The following is a 15,264-nucleotide window of genomic DNA, read 5'->3' on the forward strand; positions in this document are numbered from 1 at the left end:
TGCAGGGGGCTGTGTAATGTAAAGGGGGCCAGACTTGCGGGGGCTGTGTAATGTAAAGAGGGCCAGAGGTGCGGGGGCTGTGTAATGTAAAGGGATCCAGGGGTGCTGGGGGCTGTGTAATGTAAAGGGCGCCAGAAGTGAGGGAGCTGTGTAATGTAAAGGGGTCCAGAGGTGCAGGGGGCTGTGTAATGTAAAGGGAGCCAGAGATGTGGGGGCTGTGTAATGTAAAGGGGGCCATAGGTGTGGGGGCTGTGTAATGTTATTTTCATTTATTAGCAGGTGAATGCGGCCCTACATGCACTCACATACATTGAATCTGGTCCTTAGGTGGAATAAGGTTGCTGACTCTGATTTATCTGAACCAGAACTTGCAGTACACTTGCAGAATGTTTGCAAAGAAAGTTCACCTGGAGTCATGCAATGCGGACTTGCTGCAATTGTGCAACAAACTTGTGAAGCCTGGCCAGTCTAGTAATAGCTTAGCAAGTCCTTGTCAAACTTGCAGCACGATTACTTGCTATCTGGGAGGGAGACATAGGAAATCTGTGGGGATGGGGCCAAGACCTTTGTCAAAAAAAAAAAAAAAAAAAAGGATAGAGGCAATAGATAGACATCAAGGTTAAGGTGACCAGATGTCCTTGGTTTCTAGGGACAGTCCCTGATTTTTCAGGGATGTCTCACAGAAAAAAAATGTTTTTACTGATGTAGCAGAATTTCCAGGCATTGGGACTGATGTGGGTCTGCCATGGTTACCGGAAGCGCCAGCCACACATTTAAGCTAAATACCCAAGTGTGAGATCTGAGACAATGAACAGTCCGGCATCTGTGGTTTGTTTTGTTTATTTTGTATGAGGATAGGAGAAGGAAATGAGTGGGATACTCCTCTGGCTCAACTAGGTACAAATTGGGACTCTTGAAGAAAAATGCCTGCTGACGCTGCCTTGACGTTGGCTGAATGCCGGCCAACGCCCGTTGGCGCTTGTGAATCTGACTTGCTGTGAATTTGTGTGTGACTTCTGACACTTCTGGTTAGCTCAAAAGTCAAGCACTGTACTGAAGACTGACTTCTGACACTCTAGTTAGCTCAAATGTCTAGCACTGCTCCCTCCAGTCCTTCCTGACTGAGGTAGCCTCTGTAAACTGCTTCTGCTGCAACTCTCAACACTGCACACTGTACACTTAACACTTCAGGGCCCAACCGCTAGCTAACCGCTAACCACACTGGCACCCACTTTTACTCTTCAGGGTCAACACTGGCACCGCCTTTACTTTTGCTCCTGCACCCGCTAGCCGGCTCCCAGATGCCTCTGAGCTTCCCTGGAGTGGTCCCCTCTCACTAGGCAGACCCCCAGGGGCAGTTTGCAGTACTCACGACTGGGAATGCTTTCCTGAAACTCTACCCCTCTCAGCTCCGCTGGTCCTCTAAACGTCGGATCCTCTCTGCAGCTCAGCTTAGCCCTTTGTCCCCTCAGGCCAGCCGCTTGGCACACCCGATTCCTCTTGACAGGAGGAGAGACAGCCGTCGCTTCCCTCCTTGGACTCTGCTTCCAGCCAAAGACGCTGCGTCATGTGCTCCCCTCAAACTTATACCCAGTCCCAGAATGCTGTGCGGCAGAATCTACCTTCTTGGGGTAGATACAAGCCTGGGTGTGCCATTGGCCGGGTTTCCTCCACTGTCCAATGAGAACCCTCATTGAGCACAGTGGGGAGACTCCCTAGTCTCAACAGCCACACCTGGGAACCATGAAAACCTAGCTGAAAATCATGGTCCTGCTGATAAGCAGACAAGGCCTACTACACTTTACCTAGCACCTACCTTGTAGGGTGCTACACCGACTTCATCCCTGGGTAAAAATCGGTGTCCCTGATTTCTTTCCAGCTTTAATAATGAGGTCCATGTACCAGGAAGCTGCAGGGTAATCCATCTTAGCAATAGTTCTGTGATTGATCTGGAGGAAGGAGGGGAGAGGTGTGTCTGCTCCGTGTGTGTCTGGGTTATTGATGGGACCACATGCCAATATTACATGGTCTTTCCAGTTCCTCCCCTCTCTACTTGTGTAGACTTTGTTGCAGGAAGTAAGGATGTGGCTTGCTTGCCGCCTTGCCCTTGCTTGTGATGGTGATATGCAGTCAGGGGCAGACTGGCAACTTTCAGCCCAGGGGGCAAGTACAAACCAGAGGCCCATGGTGCAACAACTCGGCCCCACTCTCCCTCTTCCCGTGCTCCTCCTGATCCCCATTCCAGGCTGAAGCTCCGCTCCAGGTACTCTGTACTCATTGGCTGAATCCGGGTTCCCAACCTGGCCAGCAGGGGACGATTGGGGGGAGCTGGGACAGCTTGGTTGGGGCTGGCCAGGGGAGGAGATTCTCCAGTGGGGCAACCGGCCTCTGCTCAGACACCGTTTACACCATCCATGCTGGGGAGGGAGGCCTGCGCTCTGTCCTTGTCTACATCCTGCACTCAGTAGGTCAGCGGCTGAGACTTTTTGCTTCTCTTCACCAGGAATCCTTTAGGCATGTCTGTGCAGGCTTTTTACAGGACATTAGAGTGGCCCAGGGGGCAATTTCCCCCCTGCCCCCTGGCTGGGTCCTCCCCTGTATGCAGTGCACACCTGGGTTTGCACTCCTGACCCACACTATACCTATTTAAGCCCCTCCCACTGTTAGCACATTTCAACCACCAATAAAATTGGACGTGGTGAGTAGAGTGTCCCTGGACTTCATTCTGAAAATCTGGTCACCTTAATTAAGGTGTGTCAGAAAAGATATACTAATGGTATATCCCCCGCGCCAAATGGACCGTGGAAAAATAAATATATAATAAATGATAAATAAAAAAATGTATTGAGTTATTATAATGATAAGCAGCTGCTACAGGACAGGAGAATAGATAGATATATTTAACCACTAAAATTAGGGGTTACCTATAGCGCTTGCTGTTTGTGATTACTGTGGTACTTTCAAGTTGTTTTTAAAATGAATACAAATGCTTTGTAAACAAATGAATGTATGAAAAATAAATAAATATACAAATGTGCATCAAGTATATGTGCAAAATTATGCAGTGATGATCAAAAACTTGAAAATGCATATAAAACAATTCAATTATTGTGCAAAGAGTAAATAAATTATATAAAGTGCTGGTGTTCCATAGGTGCTTTTATAGTCCATATAGATATAGATATAAGGTGACTTTTGTGATCACAGTTCAAAAAAAGATAGTTCTTTGTGCCAAAATAGAAATAAGGTGCAAGTGCTCAATGCAGGTTTGGCGATCGGCCCTGTGATATGTAAGTAGCGCCAATCACTCTCCACCCTGTGAAGGCAGTAGATGGGTCACTCACCAAATGTAGGTGGTCATAGATACCATACAGCACTAAGACCAAAAAACTCTTGATTGGCCACCAGGGCCAGGATAGGTAATCACTCCCGGTATGGTCCTCACGTTCCCAGTCTATGGCAGGTTCCACCTTTTCTTTTCTCACCACATGAGGCCAAGACAAGTGTATAGAAAAGAAGCTCCAGATGGTGCATTACATTTTTAAAACCTCTATTTTCCTTCATAAATAGGTAGCAAGTAAAAGCAGTGCATAAAATACATCCAGTGAGCAGTCACGATTGGAGCCAAGAGTGGAGAGCGGTAATGTCCGGCTTGCGTTCCACTCGCTCCCGTGACGTCACGACGTGCGTTCCATCTAACGCATTTCGTCACTCTGAAGACATCAAACGGAGTGACCAAACGCTTTACGGTACCAGTCAGAATAAATGCGATTAGACAAATGCATGCAGCATGTATTCCGCTTGTTAACATGCCTGTTACCACAACAAAAGTGTGAATGGTACCCCATTCTGTAAAGTACAGCTGGTACTTATTATGGGACCCTATTGGCACAGCAGCAGCTGCCTATTGTATGCTGGTCACTTACCTTTGTAAAGTTCTATTTGTGAATGGTTTGGTTCAATGCTTTCACTGCTGATCTTAAGGTCAGGCCTGAATTTTTGTATTGCTGAAAGTATGTATAAGTCCATTTCACCTGGAATAGAGTATTGGCACAATAAAGTACAGGGGTTTTGGCACCGAAAACTAGAAAAAAGGTAAGTTTTCCAAAACTTTCAACAACCTCTAACTGACCACTAACAATAGAGCCAACCCTATCACTTAACCCTTCCCTGCCTGAAACAATAACACTTACTATAATCCCTATAAAAAGACCTACAGCTCAACTTCAACTGGATAGAAAAGACACACATTTATGCAGCTCTGCCATCTAGCTAGGTGCTAGTGTACATTGTGGTTAGTGTAGGTAAATTGGCCTGGCGGAGAGAGACAGGCTTGGGTTGAATCTGGGTCATCGCTGAGTGACTAAGGGAGGCTGGATGACTCATCAAGCAGCACCTCTGGTAACTCCCCCTGCTCTCTAAAACCTTGGAGAAGCTTCAAGAATCAGAGGGTGGAGTCTAGGAGGAGCCGCTTGGAGTATTGATGAGAGCCCCAGCTGATCCCAAGAAGGTGGGCTGGCGGGGGACGGGCACCTCTTAAATACTCTTGGGTCATGCCAGCAGGGGCATTTGGTGGAAGATGGAGATGGAGTGCTGAGAAATCTGTCTGTTGCCCTTGAGGATTTACCCTAGTCTGGGGGGGGGGGGGGCTGACCTCGGACCTGGGGCTTGAGTGCTGTAGGGAGTAGGGACCCTCTACAACACAAGGGGGACTCCTATCCTAGGAGCATGGGAGCAAGGAGAGGACAGCGTGAGCAGGTCAGCAGGTCCAGGAGATGTCCAAAGGGTCAGTCTGGAGGACTGGGAAGTATCAGTCAGGAGGACTGTGGAGTAGTGGCCAAGAGGGCTAGAGAATGTGGTGCTGCTGCAGCCAGGAGGGCAGGCAGGGCCTGAAGAGGTGGTGCTGGGACCAGTGATCACAGGAGGAAGTGCAGTAAATGTGTTAGTGGTATCATTCTGCATTCCACAAGAGTCCTTGCCTGTAATTGGCCGTTGCTACAAACTTTTACAGAGTGACACTGCTGGAGATTCTGCAAGCAAATGAAAAGCTGGAGGAAGGAAAGGAGCTGTGTATAGGACTAGGAATTGTCCCCAGTACTTGCTTTGAACTTAAGTGGGCATCCCATAATACCCCTATCCCCATCCAAGTGCAATACCCTCAATAAAAAAAGCAAAACAAAAACAAAGTGCTGGACTGTTTTCTGATTCTGAAGTGACTGTGAAAATGTTTTGTGCCTGGCTGTGCAGGGTGTTGGATTCCATTCTACTGGCGGCTCCTTAGGGGGTGCGCTACAATTATTCCAATATTTTTTATACGCTAGTAGCGTAAGTACTTTATCACTTGCTTGAAATCCCTATATAGCAGAGCTTAGACTGGGGGACCAAGAAGCAGCACAGGGAGCTAATCAGATGATGTGCTGACACAAAGGATAGAAGGAGACAGCAGAATGACAGGCAGATGAGCTCAAAAGTGTGCTGCTTCTCTTTCATTGTCCAGTCCCAGGCTGGAGGGAGACCTATAATTGTTATTTAACTGCAGTAGAGGAAAAAGCTCAGGTCTTCTGCCATGCCATATGGGACTGTGCTGTGTAATTTACAGAACTAGATGGAGAGAAATACTAAATCTTTGGCAGATAAAACAGCTCCTTTACATTTATGTCAACGCAAAGCTGAGAGTATTCCAGGACCGGAAATTCTTGTTGAAAGGCTTCCATTGGCCAGAAAACACAGATGACAACATGGTCAAAATTAGGTGTGGGGGGGAGGGGAGGTTGTGCAGTGGCAGATTAAACTCTGTGGTGGCCCCTAGGCAGTTGAAAACATGGGGCCACCCTCACAGGTTTCTGGAGGTTTCCTGTGCATACACTCTAGTGGGATATCTTTGAAGTAAGAAGTATGCATGTTGGCTGCTAAATTAAAATGAACATCACTACTGCGTGTTTACAAGCTGACAGCTAAAAGCAGTTGAACTTCTTAATCCCTTAACGCCGACGTAACGCAAATTTGCATCCCATGGCTTTAAGGGATTGTTCCCAGCTAGAGGCATCACCACGGTACCATTCTTTAGAGCGGATGGTCGGCTTTCTTGTGATAACAACCGATGCAGCTAATCAGCTGCTCACGTGTTATTACAAGCATCGGGAGGGGACATCCCTCCCCCTTCCACCGCTCTGCCCGGGTCTCCTGTCCCACCGGGAGATCGGAGCGACCAGCCGCCACACCCACTGTCTGGCTGGAGTCCCCAACAAAGAGGCAGTCTTTTAGATCCCAGATCCCTCCATTAAGAGCCGGTTCACACTGCCACGACTTGTCAGGCGACTTGGTCGCCTGACAAGTAGCGTTCCATTCTGTGCAATGGATCCATTCTAATCAGAGCGACTTAAGTCGCTCCGACTTAGAAAAAGGTTCCTGCACTACTTGGGGGCGAAGTTCGGAGGAAGAGGCAGTGGTCGCACATAGCCACCAGCACAGCAGAGTAGGGTGCAAAAGCAGAGCGGGACGTCCCCTAGACATTACGCCTGCTACTGCCCAACGCAGCAAGGGACTGAGCACACCAAAGCCAGGTCCAAGGAGTTGTCTAGCGTGGCAGTTCTTCAGACAATGTGCTGATGACAGGACACGAGTGGTTTTCACGCTGTGCAATCAGAGCCTGAAGCGAGGCATAAACGTTTTCAACCTGCGCACAACCTGCATGACCAGGCATCTAAGTGCAAAGCACGAGCTGCAGTGGAGTAGACACCTCAAAAACCAAGAAAGGTCTCTGGCTCCTCCTGCTTCCTCTTCTGCTGCAGTCTCTGCCTCTTCATCCACCTCTGTAGTGACAGTGGCACCTGCCACCCCAAAAAGAGAGGTTCAGCCAGCAACACCACCACCTGGGTCATCAACCATCTCCCCAATGTCCCATGGAAGCATTCAGCTCTCTATCTCCCAAACACTGGAGCGGAAGAGGAAGTACCCCCCTAAACACCCACGATCCCTGGCCCTGAATGCCAGCATTTTAAAATTCCTGGCCTTTAAAATGCTGTCATTCCGTCTGGTGGAGACGCAGAGTTTTAAAAGCCCGTGGCTGTCCCACCGTAATGGCGGTGGCTGTCCCACAGTAAGTCTTGCCCAGCCGCCACAACTTTTCCAGGCGAGCCATCCCTTCCCTGCACAACCAAGTGGGGGACAAAATCAGGTGTGCACTGCGCAACGCCACCTGTGGCAAGGTCCACCTAACTACGGATACGTGGACCAGTAAGCACGGTCAGGGACGTTATATCTCCCTAACAGCACACTGGGTAAATGCAGTGGCGGCTGGGCCTGAGGCGGATAGCAGTTTGGTGCATGTCTTTCCCCCACCAAGGATTGCAGGGTGCTTCAGTTTGCCTCCTGTTGCTAACTCCTCCTACTCCGCTTTATCATCCTCTACCGCATCCTCATCCGGTCAGCGTAACACTTTCACCACCAAATTCAACACAGCCAGGGGTAAATGACAGCAGGCAGTTTTAAAACTTGCCTGTTTGGGGGAAAAACCCCACACAGCGCAAGAGTTGTGAAGGGGCATTGAACAACAGGCCGATGAGTGGTTGGTGCCAGTGAGCCTCAAGCCTGGCCTGGTGGTGTGCGATAATGGGCAAAATCTTGTGGCAGCTCTGGGCATAGCCGGTTTGACGCACATCCCTTGCCTGGCGCATGTGCTGAATTTGGTGGTGCAGAGGTTCCTTAAAAATCACCCCGATATGTCAGAGCTGCTGCAGAAAGTGCTGGACATCTGTGCGCACTTTCGGCGTTCTCACCCTGCTGCTGCTCGCCTGTCAGCGCTGCGGCGTAACTTCGGCCTTCCCGCTCGCCGCCTCATATGTGACGTGCCCACAAGGTGGAACTCCACTTTGCACATGCTGGCCAGACTGTGCGAGCAGCAGCAGGCGATAGTGGAGTTTCAGCTGCAGCACGCACGCGTGAGTTGCTCTGCGGAACAGCACCACTTCACCACCAATAACTGGGCCTCCATGCGAGACCTGTGTGCCTTGTTGCGCTGTTTCGAGTACTCCCCCAACATGGCCAGTGCCGATGACACCGTTCTCAGTGTTACTATCCCACTTCTATACCTCCTTGAAAAAATAATTTGGGCTATGATGGAAGAGGATGTGGCACAGGAGGAGGAGGAGGAAGAGGGATCATTTCCAAGGCTTTCACGGGAGTCATTCACAAGTGGCTCCGAGGGTGGGATCCTGCACCCACAAACGCCAGGTACACAATTGTCCAGCAAGGGCATAGTTCTAGAGGATGCCGAGGTGGAGGATGAGGAGGAGGAGATGGAGGAGAAGGAACCACGTTCACAGCAGGGTGGCACCCAGAGCAGCTCATGGCCATCACTGGTGCGTGGCTGGGGGGATATAGAGGACACAGGCAATACACCTCCCACAGAGGACAGCTTTTCGTTGCCTCTGGGCAGCCTAGCACACATGAGCGATTACATGCTGCAGTGTCTCCACAACGACCGCTGAGTTTGCCACATTATAACTTGTGCTGATTACTGGGTGGCCACGCTGCTGGATCCCCGTTACAAGGACAACGTACTGTCCTTAATTCCCTCACTGGAGCGTGATCGTAAGATGCATGAGTACAAGCGCACGCTGGTAGACGCGCTGCTGGTGGCATTCCCACCTGACAGTGGGGGCACAGTGGAAGCTCAAGGGGAAGGCAGAGGATGAGGAAGAGGTAGCTAATAAAGATGAGGCACCGCCTGCATCTCAGAAGGCAGGGTTAGCATGGCCGAAATGTGGAAAAGCTTTGTCAACACGCCGCAACCACCAGCACCACCAACTGATATGGAACGTCTTAGCAGGAGGCAGCATTTCACCAACATGGTGGAGTAGTATGTGTGCACACGCCTAGCAATACTGAATGACTGGTCTGCCCCCTTCAACTTCTGGGTCTCCAAAGTGGGCACATGGCCTGAGCTTGCCCTTTACACCTTGGAGGTGCTGGCATGCCCTGCAGCCAGTGTATTATCTGAACGTGTATTTAGCATGGCAGGGGGCGTTATCACAGACAAGCGCAGCCGCCTGTCCAGAGCAAATGTGGACAAGCTCACGTTCATTAAAATGAACCAGGCATGGATCCCACAGGACTTGTCCGTACCTTGTGCAGTATAGACATGTATACCGGCCTTACCCAGCCATTGTTGTATTTTTGATCTTTCTCACTCTTTTGGGGTGTACCCTAATTAAAAAAAAAAATAAAATTAAACCAAAACCAGTGTTGGCTACCTTGTCCTCCTCCACCGCTGCCGCTTCCACCTACACCGCCACATCCACTGCCACCTAAACCTCCTACTCCATATGGACCTCGTCCTCCTACATCAAGATTATTATTTTTTATTTTTATGTATTTTATGTTATTTTAAGTTATTTCCCTATCCACATTTGTTTGCAGAACACTTACCATGCTCTTAACAACATTTTGCTGCCATTTGCAGCGCTGTAGCCCTTTCCATTACTTTTTTAGAGCCATTTTAGTGCTCAAAAGTTCGGGTCCCCCGTTCAAAAGTTCGGGTTCAAGTTCGGGTCAAGTTCGGGTACCGAACTCAAACTTTTTTGCGAAGTTCGGCCGAACCAGAACATCCAGGTGTCCGCTTAACTCTATTTAAAATGGAACTTTGGACAAAAACGGACGTATATGCTGCAATCTGTCACTTCATCACTTCATAAGGCATTTTTTGTTTTTCTGTAACATTGGGGGAGATTTACTAAAACTGGTTCACACAGAATCTGGTGCAGCTCTGCATAGTCACCAATCAGCTTCTAATTTCAGCTTGTCCATTTAGCTCTGGTTCACACTGAATGCAACATTGAAATCATGCTACTTCACTTGAAGTGTGCTTAAGACTGGATATTTTCCTCTTTTTCAGACCATTCTCTGTAATCCCAAGAGATAGTCGTGCATAAAAATCCCAGTAGATTTGCAGTTCTTGAAATATTCAGACCAGTCTGTCTGGAACCAACAACCATGCCACATATAAGCAGTGGCGGCTGGTGAATGAAAATTTGGGGGGGGCGGCAAAACCAACAGCCCCCCCCCCGGCGGGATGGCCAGGCGGCGGGCAATCAAATCTACCACCCCCTCCCTCCTCCCCCCTCCTGGGATGGCTGGCTGGCCGCCCAGCTGGACAGCCAGCATCCTTACCTGCTCCTTCCCCGATCGGCTGTGAGTCTCCTCCGGCCGTACGTCCCCTCCCGCTTCCTGGCCAATGGCTAGTAAAATCGCTTCTCTTTTTAGCCAATCAGGAAAGGGGTCTCACGACCTGCTTCCTGATTGGCTGGGAGGAAAATCAGTGTGATAATAGCGAATATTCATTCGCTATTGTCATACAACTGGGAGGGCGCAGTGCTCTGCACCCCGAGCCCACCCTTTTTTGAAGCCTATTAGAGCCTTTGGCTCTAATCACATGCTTCAAAAAACAAAAAAATCCCCTATTGGAATCCATGGTCCGGCGCCTTGCATGTATATTAGGGGGCCGGATGCATGGATGGGGGGGTGGCGCCCCTGCACCCCCAATGGAAGGGCCGCCACTGCGTACAAGACACTTAAATCCCCTTTCTTCCCCATTCTGATGCTCGATTTGATTTTTAGAAAGTCTTTTTTAACCACGTCTAGATGCCTTAAATGTATTGAGTTGCTGCCATGCAATTGACTGATTAGCAATTTGTGTTACCAAGCAATTGGACATGTGTACCTAATAAAGTGGCCAGTAAGTGTATAGGTATATTCATAATGGCTATTTTATATCTCTCTATTTTAGGGATATATATATTTTTTTTTTTTTGAGTAACGGTCAAGTGGGGGTTTTCCTAACAGCAAGTGAAAAATGGTGACAGGGGAGGGACCTCCAGCAGATTGACAGCCTCAGCTCTGTTCCTGTATGTCCCTTCCCTCCAATCAGCTCTCAGAGCCCTCCTCACTGATGCAACTTCAGCTCTCCGCCCCCTGCTTTTCAGAGCTAAAAGATCCTGTGTAAGTTCTGCATTTTAAATGGCTGTAGGGGAAAGATGCCTGTAGATAAACAGGTACAATTTATGTAGAAGAATTTGTTTCATCTCTGTGTATCACCTAAGGATAGTCACTTCACTGGGTATATGTAAGGGTTTACAGCCACTTTAATAATACTTTACCAATTCAGTACAATAATTCCAAAACGTTATTGAGAAAAATATAAATAAAAATTAGAAAATATATAAACTGAAATTCTAAAAAGGGAATAATTCACCAAATACTTTAAGTACAGGTATTAACCGTATACAGTTGCCAGAATACAATATTTTTCACTGCCATTTGCTAAATAATTTTGTATCTATTGGCAAGTTGAACGAGATCTCACCAGGTCCACTCCCAATGCCTAGGACATTAAACTGTGATTTCTCTTTTGTAGTCCTAAAAGAGAACACAAACATGGCTGCCATTAGTCTTCTGCACTCACAGTGGAGAATAGCAGTACATCTGTCAAAAATCTAAAATTGCCAAGATAAAGGTACTTTGATAAAGAGACAAGAGAAATGTATGAGCAACAGGAAATCACCCTCATTGTTGAGCTTGTTTTGAGTGGATGAGAGGCAAAATCTGATTGGTTAGATGTCTGCTGTATTGGGTTGCAGTCTAAACCTACTGGAGGGGAAAACATTACTTTCTCAATGTCAACATATGCGGGTCCACTTACCCTGAGACCAGTTCTGGCAGCTTTGTATTGAAAAAGTTCTTGAAATTGTCATGCTCATTCGACATTGCATTTGCAAGATTCAAGACTTTCACGCTGTAAGACTCATTAGAGTACATATGTTTTCCTGCAAACTCTGGGTCTGGGAAGTCTGTACTGTCTGACACAAGAACTGGTGCTATTTCCATCATTGGTACAGCCTATGTAAAATAAAACATAAACAGACTAATTACACTAGGCTGGTTACTGGTCTCCACAAAATATTATAAAAAGATTGCAATCTCCATTTAGAATGTGTAAACCATACCTCCCAACTTCACAACTTGAGAGTAACTTGGGCTTGTGCCCATTTATGTACTATAAAAGCTGTAACCAAAATGTAATCTGGGTCACATATCTGTTGGAGGATATGTGGTCCCCTGTATTGCGTATACTCTAAGTAAACATATGGAGACAAATGCAAACCTGATTAGCGTAGATGTCCTTTATTTCAAGGCTCAACATAACATTGGTGACCGCGAATCATGTCTTCTTGAGTGCATCTCCACCACCGGCAATCACTCCGCAATGGGAGGGACAGCAACAATGAAGCCTCAGGTGAGAAACATTTTATTTCTCATATTGATACTGTCTCTTCAACTGCGATAGTGAGGTGCGAGGTGGGGGTTGCAGCCACAGAAGGTAACACGTTTCCTTTGAATTTATTTTGCATTCTGTCTGTGTATGATTACTGAGACTATTATATGGTACCAGATATAAATTGTGCATGCAGATATAACTTTATGTAAAGTTTTTGTTAGAGGTTTTTAGAAGTACTTGTCCTTTTTTCTTCTTACCCTCAGAAATTACAATATATATAGTTATGCATTAAGGGATGTATTTAAGCAGGTACCACTATTTTCTGAAGTGTGTATAAGTTGTTGAATGACAAGGGGGGTGGTATTAAGGCAAGACTGCCTTAAGCCACAGTGCTTGTGACCTGCTGAGTGTTCTTTGGATTAGGGAGTCAAAGAAAGGGTAAGAGACGTCTTTCTGAGCATAAGAACTGATGAGATATCTCAATTAATGTACTGGGCTGCTGGTACACAGCCGTAACATATGTACTGGGCTGCTGGTACACAGCCGTAAAAAATGTACTGGGCTGCTGGTACACAGCCGTAACGATAAGAAGTGTGGGTGTTCTTGGTCCCGGAACTCCAAATATTGTAATTTCTGGAAGGGTAACAAGAAAAATAACAAATTATGAGAAACTTATTTGGTAAGAATGTTTTGCCCATCATGAATGACTAAGAACTCACAAAAACTAGAGTTAAGAAATTATTAAAAAATAGGGAAATAAACAGGACTTAATGTTGCTAAATTGCATCCCAACGCACCTATCATTAAGATGATGGTAAGTAGGGATCCATGTAAAATTATGTCAAATTACTAGAAGGCGTATAAGGAAGATCCTTCTAAATGGTTGCCACCAGAGGGATCCCTTAATACCCCAACAATTGATGCATTGTTTAAAATTGCTTTTTAAAATGTCTTATTGTGGGGGGATTAGCATCTATAAAAGAGGTAAAACTGCCCCCCTATAAAATGTGTTCAGAAAAAAACTGCTTTACAAATAGATGAGGAAGAGTAATAGAAACAGTTTTATCAGGGAAAACATAGTTTATTTTTTTTTTATATAGAATTATGGATAATGGGAAGTTACATTTTTCTCATGGGTCCCTGTGTGAAAGGGAGCTCTGGTGCAAAATTTAGAAAATTGGCTACTTGCCAAGAAAGAGTTCAAATGTAAATATCTTTGTTTCCGTTATATTTATGGAATTCATTTTTGGACAGAAAGGGTTACCGCAATTAGTGTGACCATTGGACCCTGTTGGCACCGAGCCAAAAGTTTCAAACCAGATTAACTTTTTATCTGATTACAGTTTTTGAGTGATATTTTAGGGGTGTCCTCTATTGAAGAAGGGGAACCTCTGGTCAGGTTTTTGTAAAATTGACACAAGACCAAAAGTTTTTTTGTAAGATTGGCACGGAGCCAAAAAGTTTTTAGTTTTATCTGATTGTAGCATACAAGTGGTATCTGATGTGCCATCTCTACTGATGGCCATACCATCTGATGCTACCCACTTTACAGTGAAGTAATGCACTTTTTTTTGTGGACGAGGAGACAAAGCCATCTTCGTTTCTTGTTTTTGAGTCCGGGTAACTGACCTGGTGTAGAAATGCCCTTAAAAATAGGTGATGGAGGTCAGTATACAGGAAGGATAGGCAAAGTTTATGTCCCTTAGAAACACCAAGAAATTAGGACAATTGTAGAAGATCTCCCAAACTTTGCCAAGTGTCCTAAAGAAATGGTACAAAAGGTTGATGTGAATGGAGAAATATACATATATACAGATATGTGGATTTTGATTGATTGTGCAGTACCTGAAAAATATGTGGATGTATGGAACACATTTGCACAAAATAAATAAATAAATAAGTGCGCATGAATAAGGGATATTGAAGGTAGAGGCAGATGGCCAAAATACCTATGAAACAAAGATTGATAGGTTGAATGAAATTCTAAAGGACTGGGTAACAAGCCCGTTTGATAAAGGACAGGATATGCGAATGTTATTGGATGTTGTTCAAAAGGAAGGTGAGGATGTGTTGAACTATGGAATAGATTCAAAGATGCTATACAGAAGCACAGTGATTGGGCGACAAAGTGAGGATGACATGAAAACGACCTAAAGTGATAAATATTTTTGCAAGTGGATTGTTGTCCTAGATTAGAAAAGAAATAGAGCTCCGCACAAGCGGGCTGGAGAATTAAACCTGTCCCTGAGTTGGTTGACATAGCACAGATAGCTTGTGAAGTGTTACAAAAAAAGAAAAAATAGAAAGGAAAGAAAAGACTAAAATAATGAATATGCAAGTTACAGGAAGCTGACAGTGAGGAGATTGAAGACTCTGAATACTTGATACATGACTGTGCTACCTCTATTGATGAAGTAACAAAACCCAGACCTGATCTGCGAGATGAGCCTATGGCAAGCCTGCCTTTATGTGCAGACTTGTTTGTAGATGGCTCATCCCTCAGACGACCTGATGGGTTAACATTAGCTGCTTGTGCAGTAGTAAACGGTGAGAGCCGACTACTGCATACTGAAATTCTGCTAAATTTTAAGTCAGTGCAGGCTGTGGAACTTACAGCTCCCTGTGTTGCATTGAAGCTAGCAGAATGAGATACGGTAAATATCTACAGTGATTCTGCTTATGCTGTAGGTATATTGCACAGCTTTGAACAATTATGGCAAGAAAGAGGGTATCTGACAGCAACAGGAACACCCATTCAGCACAAAGAGTTAATTGTTAGACTGTTGTTTGCAGTCCAATTGCCTCTTAAATTTGCAGTGATTAAATGTAAAGCACATACCGGGTTTAATGACAGTGTATCGGTTGGAAATGCTTTGGCTGATAAGTATGCAAAAGAAGCTATTCATTCTTACCAGCCACCTGTATTCCCTACATTTTTTTGGTCACCGATCTTCAGGTAGACCTCAGTGTTCTTTTTGCTCTACAGGAAA

At 46.0% G+C, this 15,264-nt stretch overlaps 1 protein-coding gene across 2 annotated transcripts in view; it reads right to left on the reverse strand.

The window, feature by feature from the left end:
* Nucleotides 1-11,891, reverse strand: part of LOC309559244 (histamine N-methyltransferase-like) — a 29,948-nt gene extending 18,057 nt beyond the window's left edge. The window contains exons 1-3 of one of the 2 annotated variants that reach the window (XM_082262463.1): nucleotides 11,699-11,891; nucleotides 11,363-11,415; nucleotides 3,927-4,034 (exon numbers count right to left, since the gene is read on the reverse strand). In XM_082262463.1, the coding sequence (XP_082118589.1) occupies nucleotides 3,927-4,034; nucleotides 11,363-11,415; nucleotides 11,699-11,886 (349 nt within the window). In that variant the 5' untranslated portion in view covers nucleotides 11,887-11,891. The remainder of the gene's footprint in view (nucleotides 1-3,926; nucleotides 4,035-11,362; nucleotides 11,416-11,698) is intronic. The other variant, XM_082262464.1, reaches the window with a different exon arrangement.
* Nucleotides 11,892-15,264: the final 3,373 nt, after the last annotated feature.

The sequence above is a fragment of the Pelophylax lessonae genome, assembly GCF_965119305.1.
Source record: "Pelophylax lessonae genome assembly, chromosome: 6".
NCBI lineage: Eukaryota > Metazoa > Chordata > Amphibia > Anura > Ranidae > Pelophylax > Pelophylax lessonae.